The sequence below is a fragment of the Megascapheus bottae genome, chromosome 25 (genome assembly GCF_031878675.1).
Source record: "Megascapheus bottae isolate mThoBot1 chromosome 25, mThoBot2.hap1, whole genome shotgun sequence".
Classification (NCBI taxonomy): domain Eukaryota; kingdom Metazoa; phylum Chordata; class Mammalia; order Rodentia; family Geomyidae; genus Megascapheus; species Megascapheus bottae.
Genome location: NC_143533.1, coordinates 22,883,122 through 22,901,320, shown reverse-complemented (window position 1 = coordinate 22,901,320; position 18,199 = coordinate 22,883,122). Strand labels below are relative to the sequence as shown.

Genomic DNA, 18,199 nt, shown 5'->3' with positions numbered 1-18,199 from the left:
GGGGTCTATTTCCCTGTGGGTTTTGTTTATCTGTTTCTTTGTTTGCCTGTTCTGGGGCTTAAACTCAGAGACATTGTCCAAGTACTCTCAAGGCTAGCACTCTACCACTTGAGCCACAGCACCACTTCTGGCCTTTTCTGGTGGCTAACTGGAGTTGATAGTCTCATAGACTTTCCTGCCTAGGCTGGCTCTGAACCACAGTCCTCAGATCTCAACTTCCTGAGTGGCTAGGATTCTAGGTGTGAGCCACCAGTGTCCAGCTAGTTTTCCTGGACAGCACGCAGGCCAGGCCAGTGTCCCCAGCTGCATCCCCAAACCCTGTTTTGTGGGCTGTATTGACCAAGAGGACAGGTTGCTGGGGAGAGAGATGGGACTGCCCTGTTCAACCGGTTCAGGCTTTGGCCACCCTGTTTAGCAGGTCTGTCCACCTTTCCCCGAAACTGCCCTGGCCCCGGCCCCAGCGGGTAGACAGAAATGTCAGGTTTGACCACCAGAGGGGAAGGTGAGGACCATTGTGCAGGGGGCTCAGGGAGGCGGAGGTGCTGCTGTGTGGAAATGCTTCCGGTTGAGTCTCTTGACCCGGCCTGGCGACACCCTCCTGTGTAGCTGGGAACTGGGGAGCAGTGTTGGTTTCTCTTCACCCAAGCTGATTGAGGCACCTCACTCCAAATTATTTTCTCTACATCCTGGTAGTACTGGGGGGAAAAATCAGACTAACTCATTTGTTCATTCAACAAATCATACTGATCTCCTATAGGCCAGACACTGCCAATCATTAGAAATTTGGTTTTGTCAGCTGGGTGCTGGTGGCTCGTGCCTGTAATCCTAACTATTTAGGAGGCTGAGATCTGAGGATTGAGGTTTGAAGCCAGCCTGGGCAGGAAAGTCTGTGTGACTTTTTTTCTTTTTTCTTTTTTGCCAGTCCTGGGGCTTGAACTCAGGGCTTGTTCTGCCTATGTGGTACTGAGTAGATTGCAAGGGTCGGGCTCACTCTCTTTGTTATGGGACACCAGCTTTTTCTTCACAGCCCCCTCTTCTTCCAGCCATACGCTACCCTTTGCAGGGTGATTAATGACTCATGCCATCCTATGCCATAGAACATGACCAGTGCTTGAAGAGTAAGTGTGAGCTGAAGCGAGCATCCTCAGGGAAGGGGTTAGATCAAGAGAGGCTGTGCCAGCTTCCCAGGCCACAGCTGGCTTTGGCTGGAGGAGGTATAATCTCTCAGCAGCCGCTAGGGGGGGCGCTCACCACTCCTGGCAGCTGGCTTGTCTCCCTGCCAGGACCTAAGGGGAGTCCCATCACAGGCAGGTGGCAGGGCGGGAGGATGGGGGCTGGCAGGGTGTCCACTGCTCTCCTGGAGAGCAAGGCAGTCAGCAGCAACACAAATGCTGTACTTGGGATGTGAGCTGGCTGCTCTGTCCCTCACTTGACTCTTTCTCAAGGCTACCCCCACATTTCCCACGGGCAGGGCCTCTACTCCCCATGCCCCCTTGTCCCTGAGAAGCACTCACTTCATGCCATGAACGATCCAGGGACAAAGCTTTTTCCTGGCTCTCCAGCTCAAGCGCGTTGTCCCTTCCACTGGCTTAACACTGTGTACAGCCCTCCAGCGCACAGACCTGTTGCACATGTGAGCCAAAGCCTCACCTGGATCAGGCAAGAAATGGGTCTGATTTACATCTGTTTCCTAAGTATCCAGCAAATGCTACTGCAAAGAGGCAGAGGCTAGTCACGTCATGAAGACTAAGAAGGCTGAGACATGGCGTTGTCAAGCAGGCATCAAATAGATGAGTAAGGGTCTTAAGGAGGTATGTTTACACTCGCAAAACTGATACAGTACTCACAGTGACATCTTAGTCTTCTTTAAAATGGGCAATCCTGGCTGGCACATGCCTGTAATCCTACCAAGGAGGCTGGGATCTGAGGAGCACAATTCAAAGCCAGCCCAGGCAGAAAAAGTCCCCAAGAGACTCTTATCTCCCATTAACCACTCAAAAACCAGAAGTAGAACTGTGGCTCCAATTGGTTGAGTGCTGACCTTGAGCAAGAGAGCTCAGGGACAGTGCCCAGGCTGACCACAAAAAAAAAAAAAGCCAATCCTGACGTACTAAGATAGATGAACACTGGAATTGCTCTAAATGAAATAATAAACTATTCACAAAAAGACACTATGATTTCACTCATCTCAGGTACATAGTGTAGTCAAAATCATATACAAAGCAGCACGGCGAGTGGGAGCAAGCAGAAGGAGGAAGGAGTGGAGAGATTGCTTAATGTGTATAATATTTCATTTTACATGGTGAAAAGTTCTGGATATGGACAGGGATGATGATAACCCAACATGAATGTCCTTAATGCCACTGAACTATACAAATAGTTTAGTAGGTCTTTTTTTTTTTTTTTAATTTCCCCAGTCCTGGCTTGAACTCATGGCCTGAGCACTGTCCTTGGACTTTCTCAAGGCTAGCACTCTACCACTTGAGCCTCAGCACCACTTGCGGCTTTTTTCTATGTATGTGGTAGCAAGGAATCGAACCTCAGTCTCTCTGCATGCTAGGCAAGCACTCTACCACTAGGCCAAACTCCTTCCCCTTCCCCCCCCCCCCCCCCCCCCGCTTTTGTGCTTTTGTGTGTGTGTGTGTGTGTGTGTGTGTGTGTGTGTGTGTGTGTGTGTGTGTGTGTGTGTGTGTTTGCTGGGCCTTCCTGCATGCTACATAAGCACTCGACCAGGAGGTGAAACTCCCATCTCCGTTTTTTTTTCTTTTGGTGCGTGCGTACGTGTGTGTGTGTGTGTGTGTGTGTGTGTGTGTGTGTGTGTGTGTGTGTGTGTGTTCCAGCCCTGGGGCTTGAAATCAGGGCCTGGACACTTTCCCTGATCAATTGTCTGCTCAAAGCTAGCATCCTACCACTTTAGCCACAGCTCCAGTGTTTTTGTTCTTTTGGTCATGGGGCTTGAACTCAGGACCTGAGCGCTGAGCCACAGCTGTTCTTCCGTCCTTAAGTCCTTACAACCTCTCCTGCCTTCCCCAGCAGGGGATTTGTTTCAGAAACCCATTGGTCCCAGCACTTTAACACTGACAAAATCTGGAGTTTCTCCCAAAGCCACTCATGACCTTAAACAAACAGTCCTGAGAGAGGAGTGGTTAGCCCAATTGCACAATTCTCATCCCCACCCAAGGCTCTAAAGCCTGGGAAGGCACTCTTAAGCTCCCCCCTTTAAGGGGTGGGGGAAAGAGCCCCACCAAGAAGCCCAAACCAGGAAGCCCCACTCAGCCCTAATCCCTTTCATGGGCCCCTCTCTTTCCCACCTGCAGCAGTGGGAGGTAAGGATAGTGGCTCGTGGGATGGAGTGTGTCATCGGAGCTCAGAACCCAAAGGCCAAGAGACATAGTGGGGGAAGAAAGAGTCCCCTTGACATGGACTTTAAACAAACAACAGTCCTGAAAAGGGATATTTATTCAAATGGCTACTGTATGGTATGTCTTTGATAAAATGATGGATTTTGTTTTGTTTTCGTTGGTAGGGGGGCTTGAACTCAGGGCCTGGGCACTGTCCCTGAGCTATTTTGCTCAAGGCAAAATACTTTGAGCCATAATGCTACTTTCAGTTTTCTGGTGGTTAATTGAAAACAAAAGTCTCCTGAACTTTCTTGACCCAGCTGGCTTTGAAATATGATCTTCAGATCTCAGCCTTTGGAGTGTAGCTAGGATTACAGGGTGAGTCACAGTGCAAACTTTTTGCTGCTTCTTCTTTTTTTTATCAATGTGCTTTTTGCACACTTCCTTTCGGGAAGAATTTAAGCAGCTTAACAGGACCTATAAATTCTGAGACAACACGAGACTACAAAGCAGGACGACTTTCTTTTTGCCTGCATCAGTGGCTCACTCTTGTAATCCTAGTGACTCAAGAGCTGAGATCTCAGTACCACAGTTCAAAGCCAGCCCGCCAGGAAAGTCCATGAGACTCTTATCTCCAATAAAGCACCAAAAAGCTCAAAGTGGAGCTGTGACTCAAGTGGTAGAGATAAAAGCACAGGAGATTTTGGTTTTTGTTTTTTTCCCCTCTGTAGGCCATATAAGAGGCTCCGAGTGTACCCCACTGCTGGTACTCCCCCCGCCAGGCCCCATATTCTATGGAGGTATGGAGTCCCACCTCAGTGGAGCCCAGGGATCCCTTGGGGCTGGGAGGAGACAGTGTAAGGGTGACCAAGAGGACTGGATAAAATGGCTGTGGGAGAAAAAGTGGGCAGACAGCACTGAAGGAGGAGCAATGCAGAAAGGAGCTTCAGGATTCACCGTGGGCAGTGGACAAGGCGGAAGGCCAGGAAACCCCAGGCTTCAATCCCTGCCAGGCTGGGCTCAAGGTGGTGGCTTGAAGGGGAGCACGGAGTCCACTGTGGTTGGAAGAGCCCTTACACTGGCTGTAGAGGTGGCAGTGGACACTAGAGAGGCCTCGTCTGGGCTTACCCTAAGGGAAGATAGTGGAGGAAGAGAAGTGGAAGACAGAAGGGAAGGGAAAACCCAACACTAATGGAGTATGAATGTCTACTTGGCAATCAGCAGGTGTTAGCTCTGATCTCCTTACCCTCTTCTACAAGATCTCCCCTTGCCACTACTTCATGTCCTGGGTTAACTAGGCTGGTCATGGGCTAGACTGTAACTCCGAGCAAAGAACCCATAAATATAATTTTTTTTTTTAAAGAAGAGCCAGCTATGGGCTGGGAGTTTGGTCTAGTGGTAGAGTGCTTGCCTAGCATGCACAAAGACCCGGGTTCGATTCCTTGGTACCACATACTTAGAAAAAGCCAGAAGTGGTGCTGAGACTCAAGTGGTAGAGTTCTAGCCTTGAGAAAAATCCAAGGACAGGGCTCAGGCCCTGAGCTATAGCCCAAGACTGGCAAAAAAAAAAAAAAGAGCCAGCTGCCAGTGGCTCACACCTGTGATCTTAGTTGCGCAGGATTCTGAGATCTGAGGATCACAGTTGGACGCTAGACAAGATCCTTTCTGTCCCCACACAATAAGAGCCTCTGGTTAAAGGCTCTGGAGCTGGGATTGGGAGAGGCTGTCAGGGCTGAGGCCCAGAGAGGGGTAGTAACTGACCCGAGATCACATAGCCTGTGTGTGGGATCATAAGCAGGCCAGGAAACCAGCATTCCAAAGCTCCAAACTGTATCCTGCTCATCTCTTCTTGACCTGCCAGACTGGAGCTTTGGTTTCTGTCCTTTCTCTCTAAAAGCAGGACAAAGGAGCTGGGAGCCAAGAAGCTGTCAGAGCTGGTCCCAAGCCTGGGACGCTGGGAACCAAAGGTCCACGCCCATGTAAACACAGGCACCTCTCACTTGGCACTGGGCTGCTTCCTCCAAATCAGTTCCCAGCTATGATGCTGATTATCCCTGCAAGTCCCCGGGCAGCCAGGGAGGGGCCGAGAGCATTAGCCCCACTTCACATCTGGGAGAAACTCAGACAAGAAGAGGGAAGGCAGTAATTTGCCTAAAGTCACCCAGCGAGTCGGGATAGGGCTGTCTCCCTGCTGGCTAGAATCCGGGGGGAAAAATGGGCCCAGGTCTGTTGTTTCGCAAGGGAAGGGGTCTCTGTACCCCTGGAGAGATATCCACAGACACAAGTCCTGCTGGCTGGGAGCAATGGAATTGGGCCACAGAGAAGCGGGGTCTGAGGGAGGAAGAGTCACAAGCAGGGGTCTGTGATTGTGGATGCCATCAGAGCTGCCAGCTCCAAGAGGCCCTAGAACCCCAATGACTGATCCTGGGGGAGCCCAGAGACGCTGCCTGCTGCCCCCAACCCAGCCCCGTTACTGGGTGCCTAGGGAGTCATCTGGTGACAGTACCTAAATCTGTCTTGTCCCCTCCCCAGCCTCTAAAACCCCTCCTTCTGGCCTTGCCCTCTAAGACACCATTTCTGGCAGCAAAACCTTCGGAAGTAGCCTGGATTCAGAGGCCAAGGCCCTTAATAGCAGCGCCTGACCTATCTCCACACTTGGAAGAGCCTCAACACTGCTTCACACAGGGGCAGGCGACAGCAGTGCCAGGTCCCGGATGTCTCTGGAACTCAGGTGCCCGTCAGTCCCTCAGCTGGGTTCCGCTCACTGGAGATTTGGCCCAGGCCCAAGAAGGGCACTGCGAGAGCAGTCCTGCCAGGAGTGGAGTTTCCTGGCAGCCAAGGCTCAGTGGGCAGGTCTGACCTATGCAATCCCATTCTTGGTTAATGCCTGGGGCGAGGGCTGGCTGCGAAAGGGGCTGGCACTCCTGATGCAGTCTCATTCACTGAGGAGCTGGTTCCCAGGAGAATAGGGAACTGAAAGAGGCTGCGTCACCTCTGCCCTGGGCACCACTTGGCGCTCTCATGGGGAAAGTGGGGACCTGGTTTCTCACAATCACACCAGTTCAGGTCCAGCATGCACACCATTACCACGATGCACGTGGAGACTCCCCACCCCAAGAGTCACACAAGATTGAGCTCAGGAGACACACAGCCACAGAGACATCTCGGGTTGACCTAGATGGTCATACAGGGCAGAGACCACTGTGCCCTCCAAGATATGAAGAGCAGGTAGAATGTGACGCAGGCTCTTGAGATCTAAGAACCTAATGACAACTGTTACATTTGCGTAAGGACAGCCACCCTCTTAGGCCAGGCACAGATGGCTCCTATCTGTAATCCCACCTACTCAGGAGGCTGAGATCGGAGGATCACGGTTCAAAGCAAGGCTGAGCAGGAAAGTCTACGAGATTCTTATTTCCAATTAACTCCCAGGAAACTTGGAAGTGGTACTATGGCTTAAAGTGGTACTGGGCTAATCTTGAGTGAAAAAAGCTCAGGGATATTAAAGACTCACATTTAAAGCCTGAAGGGGCTGGGAGCATGGCCTAGTGGTAGAGTGCTTTCCTAACATGCGCAAAGCCCTGGGTTCGATTCCTTAGTACCACATATACAAAAAAATCCAGAAGTGGGAAAGCCCAAGGACAGTGTCCAGGTCCTAAGTTCAAACTCTGGGACTAGTAAAAACAATTAAACCCTGAATTTGAAGTAAAGCCTCACGATCGGGGGGGGGGGGTGAGGTGGGAGACGAGGAATAAGAGGCTGAGAGATCATAGCCAGCCAAGGAAGAAAAGTTCATAAGACTCCATCTCCAAAATAACCAGCAAACAGATGAGTTGGAGGTATGTCTTAAGCAGTAGAGTGCGCGGGGGAGGGTACACCATGTACATTAATCATTCAGAGTGGTATAAAGACTACACTCTACATACACAAAGCAAATGCAGGTACACAGAGAAAGATGCAGAGCACAAATAGAAAGATACCAGGTCATCATTCAGGATTTATGAGACACCCACCAGCTGCTAGTCATGCTCCAACAGAAAAAGCCCTGCACACGTGTATCACACACAGAAATTCAAGTTCCTCATAAGATCAACTAGGGATTAGACTGGGGCCCAGAGGACAGGTTAAAAGATGGAGATTCTTCTATACATAGCTAATGATCCACAGCAGAGAAAATAATTGGAGCTGTAGAAAAAAAAAAAAAAAAAAACAGAGGACAGGGGCTTGCTTTGAGTTGCAGAGTGCTTGTCTGGCATGAGGTCCCAAGTCCAATCCCCTAATATCACCAAAAAACATGAAATAAGATAAGATGGGGAGGCTGGGCAAGGTGGCTCACGCCCATAATCTTAGCTACTTGGGAGCCTGAGATCTGAGGATCAGTTCAAAATCAGTGGGAACTAGTCTTTGAGACTCTTATCTCCAATTAACCATGAGGAAATCAGAAGTAGCCCTGTGTCTCAAGGGGTAGGGCGGTGGCCTTGATCTGAAGAGCTCAGGGACAACTCTCCTGCTCAGAGTTCAAGCCCCAGGACTGACGAAAAAGTAAAATAATTACAAATGAGGATTTAAAGAAATTGAGGCCAGAGTAAAACAGTGAAATCTCAAATGAAGAACTCAAAACACTCTCTGGGCCTGGACCTGAGTTGAGGCAATATGGCCAAATTCACCAAGAAGGTCAGCATGGTCAGTGAATTTATGGCACTCGCTATGGTGCTTCACTCTGAATGAAAAAAACTGAAATCAACCAGCATGCGAAGTACAACTGCTCCTCCTGTGGTGAGACAAGATGAAGAGGTAAGCTGTGGGCGTCTGGCACTGTGGTTCCTGCATGAAAACAGTGGTTGGTGATGCCTGCATCTACAACACCATTTCTGCCGTCACAATCAAATCTGCCATTAGACTGAAGACCCGTAGAAGCTCTACCATCTGAGATATCCCTAGCCTACAATAAATGGGTTAACTTACACAAAAAAAAGAAAATACAGAATTCTATTTAAACACTGATCATATAGCCACAGGCTGGTGGCTCATACCTATAATCCTAGCTATTCAGAGATCTGGAGAAGCATGGGTTGAAGCCAATCCAGGCAGAAAAATTTACAAGATTCCTTCTCTAAAATAATTAGTAAAAAGCTGGTTGAAAGCATGGTTCGAGTGGTAAATTTTCTAATTTTTTGGATTTTTTCTAACTTTATCTGAGTATTTATTACAGAAAATTAAATGTTAATTTAAAAACAGGGCTAGGTGCTTTACTTCTATGGTAGAGCCCAGTGCCTGGTAGATACAGGGCTCTGAGCTCAATGCCTGGCATTGTAAAAAATAACAGATTTACTTATTTATTGCCAGTCCTGAGACTTGTGAACTCAAGGCCTGGGCACTGTCCCTGAACTTCTTTGCTCAAGGCTAGCACTCTACCACTTGAGCCACGGCACCACCTCCTGTTTTTTCTGTTTATCATATTGAGGAACCAAACTCAGGGCTTGAGGCATTTAGGCAAGCACTCTATCACTAAGCCACATTCCCAGCACTTGTATTGTGTGTGTGTAGGGAGTCACTGGGCTTGAATTCTGGGCCTGGATGCTGTCCCAGAGCTCTTCAGCTCAAGGCTACCACGCTACCCTTGAGCCAAGCCCCACTTTTATTTTCTACAGGTTAATTGGAAATAAGGGTCTCAGGTTCTTTTGTTCCCTGGGCCTGGCTTTGAACCTAGATTCCTCAGATCTCAGCTTCCTGAGTAGTTAGGGTTACAGGTGTAAGCTACCTCATCCAGCTTGTTTTTTCTGTTTTGGTACTGCACATCAAACTCAGGACACTGCCCTTGCTTAGCAAGTGTTTTGCCACTGAGCTACATCACAGCACTTCCAGGAGATTCTTTTTTTTTTTTTTTGCCAGTCCTGGGCTTGAGCTCAGGGCCAGAGCACTGTCCTTGGACTTTCTCAAGGCTAGAGCTGTACCACTTGAGCCTCAGCACCACTTCTGGCTTTATTCTATGTATGTGGTACTGAGGAATTGAATCTGGGTCTTTGTGCATGCTAGACAAGCACTCTACCACTAGGCCAAACTCCCGGCCCAATTTCATGAGATTCTTTTTTTTTTTTTTTTGCCAGTCCTGGGCTTGAGCTCAGGGCCTGAGCACTGTCCTTGGACTTTCTCAAGGCTAGAGCTCTACTGCTTGAGCCTCAGCACCATTTCCGGCTTTTTTCTATATATGTGGTACCGAGGAATCGAACCCGGGTCTTCATGCATGCTAGGCAAGCACTCTACCACTAGGCCAAACCCCCGGCCCTCTTCATGAGATTCTTATATCCAATTCTTAGATCTACTTCCAAGTTGGAAGTGGAGCTGTAGCTCAAGCCTACAGTGCTAGCATTGTCCATAAAAGCTCAGGGGTCAGTGGCCCAGGACCAACACACACACACACACACACACACACACACACACACACACACACACACACACACACACACACACACACACACACACACAATTTTAAAAAACCTGCCTGGTGCAGAGGCTCACACCTTAAATCCTAGCTACTCAGGAGACTGAGATCTGAGGATCACAGTTCAAAGCCAGCCCGGGGCAATACAATGCCGAGAGACTCATCTCCAATTAATCACTAGAAAAGGGGAAGTGGGGCTGTGGCTCAAGGGTAAGGTGGTAGCCTTGAGCTGAAGATCTCAGGAGCAGAGCCCAGGCCAGAATTCAAGCCCCATGACCCCTACCCCCCTAAAATTAAAAAGCTTCAGTATCTCATGCTAGCTACTCAGTATCTCGTCCTAGCTACTCAGGAGGTTAAAATCAGGAAGATTATGGTTTGAGGCCAGTTTAGGAAGAAAAGTTCACAAGATTTCATCCAACCTGGCAAAAAGCCAGGCTGGAGATGTGTTTCAAGTAGTAGAACACCATAAGAGCAGGCATAAAGGTTGGTGTTCAAACCTTAATAACAGAAAAAAAAAATAAAAATGAACTGTCAAGGAGATGGATATGTGGCTCAGTAGTAAAGCACTTATCTAGATGTACAAAATGATAGGTTCAATTCTCAGATGTACACACCTACACACAAACTTAACAAAGGGTTTTACGTTTAAAATTTTTATTCAAGAGGTGGAAGTCAGAAGATTTAAGAGTTCCAGGCCACCCTGGGCTACATATTGAGACTATGTTTCCTGCACAGGGTATCTACCACTTGAGCCATTCCCCTAAGGAAGAGCTGTCTGAAAAGAACCAAACCCAAAGGCAGACATGGTGGTACATGCCTGTAATTCTAGCTACTCCAGGAAGTGGAAACAGATGTTGGCTGAACAGGCAAAAGTTTAAGACATTATCTGAAAAACAAACTATAAACAAAAGAGCTGGCTCAAGTGATAGAGAACTTGTTTAGCAAACTTTAGGTCTAAGTTCAAACCCCAGACAAACACTAACCACTTACATTGATCAAGACACTCTCAGAAGTCGGGCAGTGGTGGCTCACACCTGTAGTCCTATCTAGTTAGGAGGCTGAGATCTGAGGATTGAGGTTCAAAGCCAGCCTAGGCACTAAAGTCCGTAAGACTTATCTCTAATTAACCACCAGAAAAACCAGAAGTGGTGCTGTGGCTCAAGGTATAGGGTGGTAGACTTAAGCTGAAATGCTCAGGGACAGTGCCCAGGCCCAGAGTTCAAGCCCCACAACTGACCCGAGGGGGGGGCGGGGGGGCAGGAGATGGCCCAAAGTTTGACTTAGTGGTAGTCCTTGCCTAGCATGCATGAAGACCCAGTTCCTCAGTGCCATATATATAGAAAATAGAAAAGCTGGAAGTCGTACTGTGGCTCAAGTGGTAGAGCTAGCCCTGAGGAAAGCCCAAGTACAGTGCTCTGAGTTCAGTCCCCATGACAGGCAAAAAAAAAATATATTAAAAAAATATATATGCATACATATTTTGGGAGGGATCACTGGACCAAACTTGTTGGGTTCAGGTTGCTGTTAGGTACACAGAAGCCTTGAAGCCTCAAGCTGAGATTCACTATAAACAGTGAAACCCTGGAACAGTCTTGGGTCAGGGAGGTACCAGGGAGTGGTCACTGTGGGTGGACAGGAGTGGGGGCCACCATAACTGACCAAGGCTTCGGATTGGTGACTCATGTGCTGGTACCCTGAGAGAATCAGAGAAGAAACTACGGGGGTGGGAAGTTCACCTCATCAAGCTTCCTCCCCCCACCAATCCCTCCAAGGTTCCTCCAAATAATTTAAGTGTAGAGCAGTCAGTTCTGAGTCATTTTGCAGATAAGAAAACTGAGACAGAAAGAGAAATGGTTTGCCTACACTGATGGTTAGTGTCAGAGCTTCAACTTGAACCTGGGCTGGGGTACACTCCCTAGAGCGGGGAGTGGGCTATGCTGGGCTGGGGTGAAAAACTGGAGCAAGAGTTTGAGACCCTGACAGCTGGACTATCACGGCCCAGTTCATCATCTCCACCTAGAGGGACAGGGGACAAAAAAAGGCTGGAAATACGGGGAAGAGTCAGGCTCCCTGAACCTAAATTTGAGGATTTTGTGGTGTCACTTGGCTGGCTTTTTTTTTTTTTTTTGTCATGGGGTTTGAATTCTGGTCCTGGATGCTCTCTCATCGAGCTCTTCAGCTCAAGGCCAATGCTGTACCACTTAGGGCCACAGCACTACTTCCAGTTTTGTGGTTCATTGAAAATAAAGAGTCTTAGGAGTTTTCCTGCCCAAGTTAGCTTTGAACAGCAATCCCTGGATCTCAGCCTCCTGAGTAGCTAGGATTACAGGTGTGAGCCACTAGCGCCTGGCTTAACTGGCTTTCCTGTCTTTCAGCGATGAATTTCCTATCCTATCATTCATATACCTACAGCATCCACTGGGCTGGAATTTTTTTTTTTTTTTTGGCTTGTGCTCAGGGCCTGGGCACTGTCCTTGAGCTTTTTCAAGGCCACAGCACCTTTTCTGGCTTTTTTTTTTTTTTTTTTTTTTTTTTTTTTGAGTATGTGGTACTGAGGGATTGAATCCAGGGCTTCATGCATGCTAGATAAGCACTCTACCACTAGGCTACTCTCCTGGCTCCTGGGATGGGTTTTTGAATGCTCACCTAGTCCAGTTACTGCCTGGCAGGTATCCCAAGTGTGTTTTAGAAATGTCTACAGGAACATAGCACTGACTCACACATGTACCCAACTCTAAGTGGGCAAGGTGACTCTATAACCACTTGGTAATCATATCTCAATTGAGATATTTCCTTTTGTCTGGGTCTCAATTCCCCTAAGGAAAAATAAGTTTTTGTTTTTTCCCCCAGACCCTTCAAAGTTCTCCCAGATCCAGTCATAGATTATTCCAGTGAACCCTTGTCCACACAGGATTCCTTGGACCAAACTTAACTGTTCAAAACTAGAACCTGTAACTTCACTAGTGCTTTGACATTTTTATGTCAAAGCTAACCACTGGGCCAACTGATCCAAGGCCAAGAACTCTGACTAGGGGCTGAAGTTTAAGGCTGTATTTGGAGACCCTGGGCCCTGTGGACAGATAGGGAGAAACAGAAAGGCTTGATTGGCTTCGGGTTGTCCCAGAGCCCCAGCACTGAGTATCATGCTCTGGAAAGGAGAGTAGAGGGGAGGGGCCCCACCCATCTGGTGAGGTCATGGGAAAGCCACTCTGGCGCTGATACCTGGGGAAACCCGTTTCTAAGCTGCTTCCCACGCTAGCTCTCCTGGGAACCAGCTAAGCCAAGCCCCAAGCAGGGGCCCCATACCTGTGTCGTCCCCCCCCCCCCCCAGTTCCCATCACATTGGCCTATCTGGTCCAGCCCCCACTCTTCAACCAAGCCTGAATACTCAACCTGCCAATCCAGGTTGCTGGGCCTTAAGCAGCATTCTGAGGACCAGGGGCAGCCAGCCCCAGGAAACGACAGACAGCAGCTTCAGAAATGTAAGGTTTTATTTGCAGACTGCACTGCTCAGCCTTCTAGGCTGTGACCTTGGGGACAGGGATGACCCCAACCCCTTCCTCCTTCAGGCTCTAATTTGCAGCTCCTCCTTCTGCTGGGCCTAGACTCTCACTTCCTGCCCTACTTCTGGCCCAGCCAGTTTGGGCAGTGCCTAGGGAGCCCAGAGACCCAGTTCTTCCCAGGGACCAGCCCCACCCTCCCTGGCCTTGGGGGTGGAGGACAGCACAGGTGTCAGCAGCCTGCAGCCACCCTCTCTGTTCTCCCTTCTTGCCTTCTTCCTTCCAGGTCCTTCCTTCTGCTTTGCCTCCTGTCCCAGAACTCCAAACCTCACTTTCAGCTTCCTCTAGCTCTCTCTGGTCTCTGCTTCCTCACTCCATCTCAAATTTCTATCCAAATCAACCTTCCAAGATGACCAGCTGTTCCCCTAATCAGGGGGGTGAGACCACCATAGAGGGTCCTAATTAAGCCAAGCTGACTTGTGGGTCCCATGATAAGAAACCCTTAGAACCTGGCTGGTGCCTGGAGTTTTCCTCTTAAGTCTTGACCAAGGAAATCCAAGTCAGGTCCTAGGCTCGCCCTGGATGATCAAAGTGGACAGTTAAAGCTCATGTCCTCAAGTGTTCAGATGGGATCTGGATCCCATGGGATGGCCAGGCCCTGCCAGTAGCCCCAGGTTCCAGAAGTCTCTGGACTTCTACTACTCACTACACTGCCACAACTGCTCAAACGAAACAGAAGAACTTCTTCCAGCGACAGCGGGAGAGTGTGCGCACACCTTTGGCATTCAGTTTCTTTTCCAGCCGGGCTTTGTGCTCTATGGCACTGAGAATGGCTGAGTCAAATACCTCCTTCAAGTTCTTCTGTGTCAAGGCTGAGCACTCAAGGTAGCAGCAGGCCCGGATCTTCTCAGCCAGACCCTGGGCTTGAGGATGGGGCACCGGGCCCTCCCGGCCCCCCTGGTCCAGCTGAATCAGTACATTGACATCGTCCCTCAGGTCGGCCTGGGTGCCCACCAGCAGCACGGGGGCCTGGGGGTTGTGAGTGCGGATTTCGGGCAGCCATTTCTCTGTGATGTTTTGGAAGGAGCTGGGCTGTACCACGCTGAAGCACGCCAGGAAGACGTCGGTATCGGGGTAGCAGAGGGAGCGAAGCCGGTCGAAATCCTCCTGGGGTGAGAGCAGCAGGTCGTGAGCAGGACAGTTTTCTGCCTGACACACGGAACGGGGCTCGGCTTCTCCGTGGGGACTGGAGACCCTACAACTCCTAAAGCTCGGGCCCTTAGCCACACCTGATCCATAGAACCATCCACCGGCCCCCGCAGCCTCCAGCCCACCCCCGCCCCCGGACCAGTAGAGGCGGCGCCCAGCACCTCACCTGTCCCGCCGTGTCCCACAGCTCGATGCGCACGGGTGCTCCGTCCACCAGGACTTGCACTGTGGGGCGGGGAGGGGAGAGCGGCGTCGGGCGGAGCCTCCCCAGGCCGCCCCGGCCTGGCCCCCTCCGCCGCCGACCCTCCCGCCGCCCGCCGGGGTCCCCCGGGCCCTCCCCCGCCAGGCAGACGCCGGCTCGCGGCCGGGAGCGGGGCCGTACCGGAGAAGGTGTCGAGCGCCGTGGGCCGGTAGCGCGCGGGGTACCCGTTGCAGGTGTAGCTCACGATGAGGCTGCTCTTGCCCACCGCGCCGTCGCCCACCAGCACGCACTTGATGCCCAGCTCCGGGGCCGCGCTCTGCCGCCGCGGAGGAGGGGTCGGGGCCCGCAGCGGGGGCGGCTCGGCCTCACTCAGCTCCCGCGGCGGCATGGCCCTCGCCCGGGGCAGCAGAGGGGCCAGCCCGGACCAGGCTCCGCGGCCGGCGCACGGGGAAGCGAGTTCCGGGGACGCGGGGACGGTTGCTGCCGGCTGGGCTCACGCGCGCAGGACGCTCAACCGCCGGCATTAATATACAGGGCCCCGCCCACCTCATCTGCATGCCCCCAGCGCCCTGCGACCACGCCCACCGCGGGGCCACGCCCACCGCGCCGGCCACGCCCCCGACCTGTCCTCACTGGGCAGAGCAAGGGATTTCTCCCAGCTCCCACCTGGAGGGGGGGTGCGAGAGCTGAAACCCCTGACACCCCGGAGGCGGGGAGTGGGGGGGGGGGGAGAGCTGAAATCCTGACACGCACAGGTAGGAGGACAAAGCATCTCCACAGAACATGCCAAGAAACCTCAGAGCGACAGGCACAATTTCATGTTAGGAGGACACTGCAGAATACGTACTACAACATAACCTAGCCAATACTCGGATGAAATCCGTTTCCAGATGAAACAAAAGAACTGTAGACAGAGGTTTAATCATTCAAAATCCTGGGGCTGGGAGAGTGCTTGGTGGTAATGGGCTTGCCTAGCAGGGGTGAGACGCTCGTTCAATGCCACTCAATGCCCAACACTGCAAAAAGTGTAAATGAAGGGGCCGGGAGTTTTGCCTAGTGGTTAAAGTGCTTGCCTAGCATACATGAAGACCCGGGTTCGATTCCTGGGTACCACATACATAGAAAACAGCCAGAAGAGGTGCTGAGGCTCAAGTGGTAGAGCTCTAGCCTTGAGAAAGGCCAAGGACAGTGCTCAGGCCCTGAGCTCAAACCCAGGACTGGCAAAAGAAAAAAAATAGTGTAAATGAATTAGATACATGTACAGCGAAGAGAAGTAGAGACAGAAGAGGTGAGCACAGCAGAGGTCCATCTTGAGGCACAGCTCCCACCTGAATATTTTTTTTAATTTATTTTTTTGGTGGGTCATGGGGCTTGAATGTGGCCTGGGCACTGTCCCTGAGCTCTTCAGCTCAAGGCTACCTACATCTAGGTAAGCCCTACTTCCCATTTTCTAGATGTTAATTGTGCCCAGGGTGGCTTTCAAGCTTGATCCTCAGATCTCAGCCTCCTGAGTAGCTAGTATTACAGGCATGAGTCGTGCCCTACCCCACCTGAATATTTTATAAATCCCCAAAATACCTAATATTATCTTCATTATCTTCAAGAGCGTGTAGTAATTACTCACTTGCAGATGCTGCCCTGGACCACCCACTGTCCTTGGGCCGGGAGGAGTTGGTAGACTGAGACCAGCTCTCCCAGGAAGCCCTAGGAAGGTCATCCAGAGAGCAAGCAGGCTTGCTAATTTAAGTCTTTACTGCTGCCACACCAAGTGACACCAGCCCAGAATCCTTTCTCTGATCCCCAAGACAGTCTTTAATCTCAGCCTCTTACAAAGATCTTTGAACATTCACAAAAGAAGTCAGACATTCTTAGATTTGGGGAAGGGCTAGTGTTGGGAGGGGGAGGTGAGGTATTCAACAGATAATTCAAGAGTTGCTGTTGTGGAAATCTATAAATCCATCCAGGAGTTCCAGGAGAGGTAGTACATACCTGTAATTCCAGCACTGGGGAAGCTAAGTGAAGTTCAAAGCTATTCTGGGCTATGTATTGAGATTCTTAAAAAACAAAACTAATGGACCTGGCGTTTGGCCTAGTGGTAGAGTGCTTGCCTAGCATCATGAAGACCTGGGTTCAATTCCTCAGTACAATATACATAGAAAAGCCAGAAGTGGTACTGTGGCTCAAGTGGTAGAGCCCTAGACTTGAGAAAGCCCAAGGACAGTGCTCAGGCCCTGAGTTCCAGTCCCCCCTCAAAAAATAAATCCATAACCTCCAGACTGATAACAAGCAAGTGAAAGGGGTTTACACTGTCTTGCTACTGTTAGAAGGTCTGAAAAACAGCTGGCAGCTCACATCTGTAATCTTAGCCACTCAAAAAAGGAGATAATTCCAAAAGCTGTATATTTATTCTCTTGAGAGAGATTTTTTGGGGGGCGGAGAGGGCAATGGAGAATACAGGAATGTTTTCTCAATCTCCATCATCTTTTTGTTTTTTGGTTTTGGGCTGTGGGTCTTGAACTCTGGGCCTGGGCATTGTCCCTGAGCTATTCAGCTCAAGGCTACCACCCTACCCCTTGAGCCACAGCACCATTTCCGATTTTCTGGTAGTTAATTGGAGTAAGAGTCTCATGGCTAGCCGGCCATCCAAAGACTTCAAGGCTTTGAACCCTGATCCTCAGATCTCAGCCTCCTGAGTAGCTTGGATTACAGGCATGAGACTGGCTTTACATCCATCATCTTTTTTTTTTTTTTTGTGGGTCATGGGGCTTGAACACTGGACCTGGGTGCTGTCCTTGAGCTCTTTAGCTCAAGGCTACCGCCCTACCCCCGAGCAAGGCCCCAGTTCCCCTTTCCTAGTGATTCACTGGAGATAAGCATCTCAGGTTCTTTAGTGCCTGGGCTGGCTTTGAACTAGATCCTCAGATCTTAGCATTCTGAGTGGCCAGGATTACAGGCCACTGCATCCAGCTACATCCATCATCTTTCCAAGATGGCAGCAGAAGAGGTATTTCCAAACAGAGCCCTGTTTTTCTCCCAGTTATGCCTGGTCATGGAAGAAGCAAAATGTCAATATGTCCTGGTCCTTGGTCATAATTAGAAAGACAGATTTTAAAAGCTGGACCAGCCTGGCATGGTGGCTCCCGCCTGTAATCCTAGCTATTCAGGAGGCTGAGATCTGAGGATCAATATTCAAAGTCAGCCCAGGCACAAAAGGACCTGAGATTCATTTCCAATTAACTTCTAGAAAACGGGAAGTGGGCCTTGGCTCAGGGGTAGGGCCGTAGCCTTGAGCTGAAGAGCTCAAGGACAGAGCCCAGGCCGAGTTCAAGCCCCATGACTCCCCTCTCCCCACCCCCCCCCAAAAAAGAAAAATTGCACTACATCTTCAGCTCAGCAGCTGTGTGACTCATACAAAAATCTCTCCATGCCATAAATGAGTCCAGATACCTGTCTGTCCCTCTTTTTTCTCTCCCACATCCCCTCTTAGTGTTCTTGTCCTTTTACC

At 50.2% G+C, this 18,199-nt stretch overlaps 1 protein-coding gene and 1 pseudogene across 1 annotated transcript; one reads left to right on the top strand and one right to left on the bottom strand.

Moving 5' to 3' along the window:
- The first annotated feature begins 7,994 nt into the window (after positions 1–7,994).
- Positions 7,995–8,338, top strand: LOC150046623 (large ribosomal subunit protein eL43 pseudogene; annotated as a pseudogene).
- A 4,918-nt stretch (positions 8,339–13,256) lies between these two features.
- Rhov (ras homolog family member V) lies at positions 13,257–15,162 on the bottom strand. Its single transcript, XM_090318590.1, has 3 exons — positions 14,875–15,162; positions 14,659–14,717; positions 13,257–14,450 (listed from the first exon to the last, which is right to left on the bottom strand). Exons 1-3 carry the CDS (start codon positions 15,080–15,082, stop codon positions 14,007–14,009), a joined length of 711 nt encoding a protein of 236 aa, XP_090174716.1. The 5' UTR covers positions 15,083–15,162; the 3' UTR covers positions 13,257–14,006.
- Positions 15,163–18,199: the final 3,037 nt, after the last annotated feature.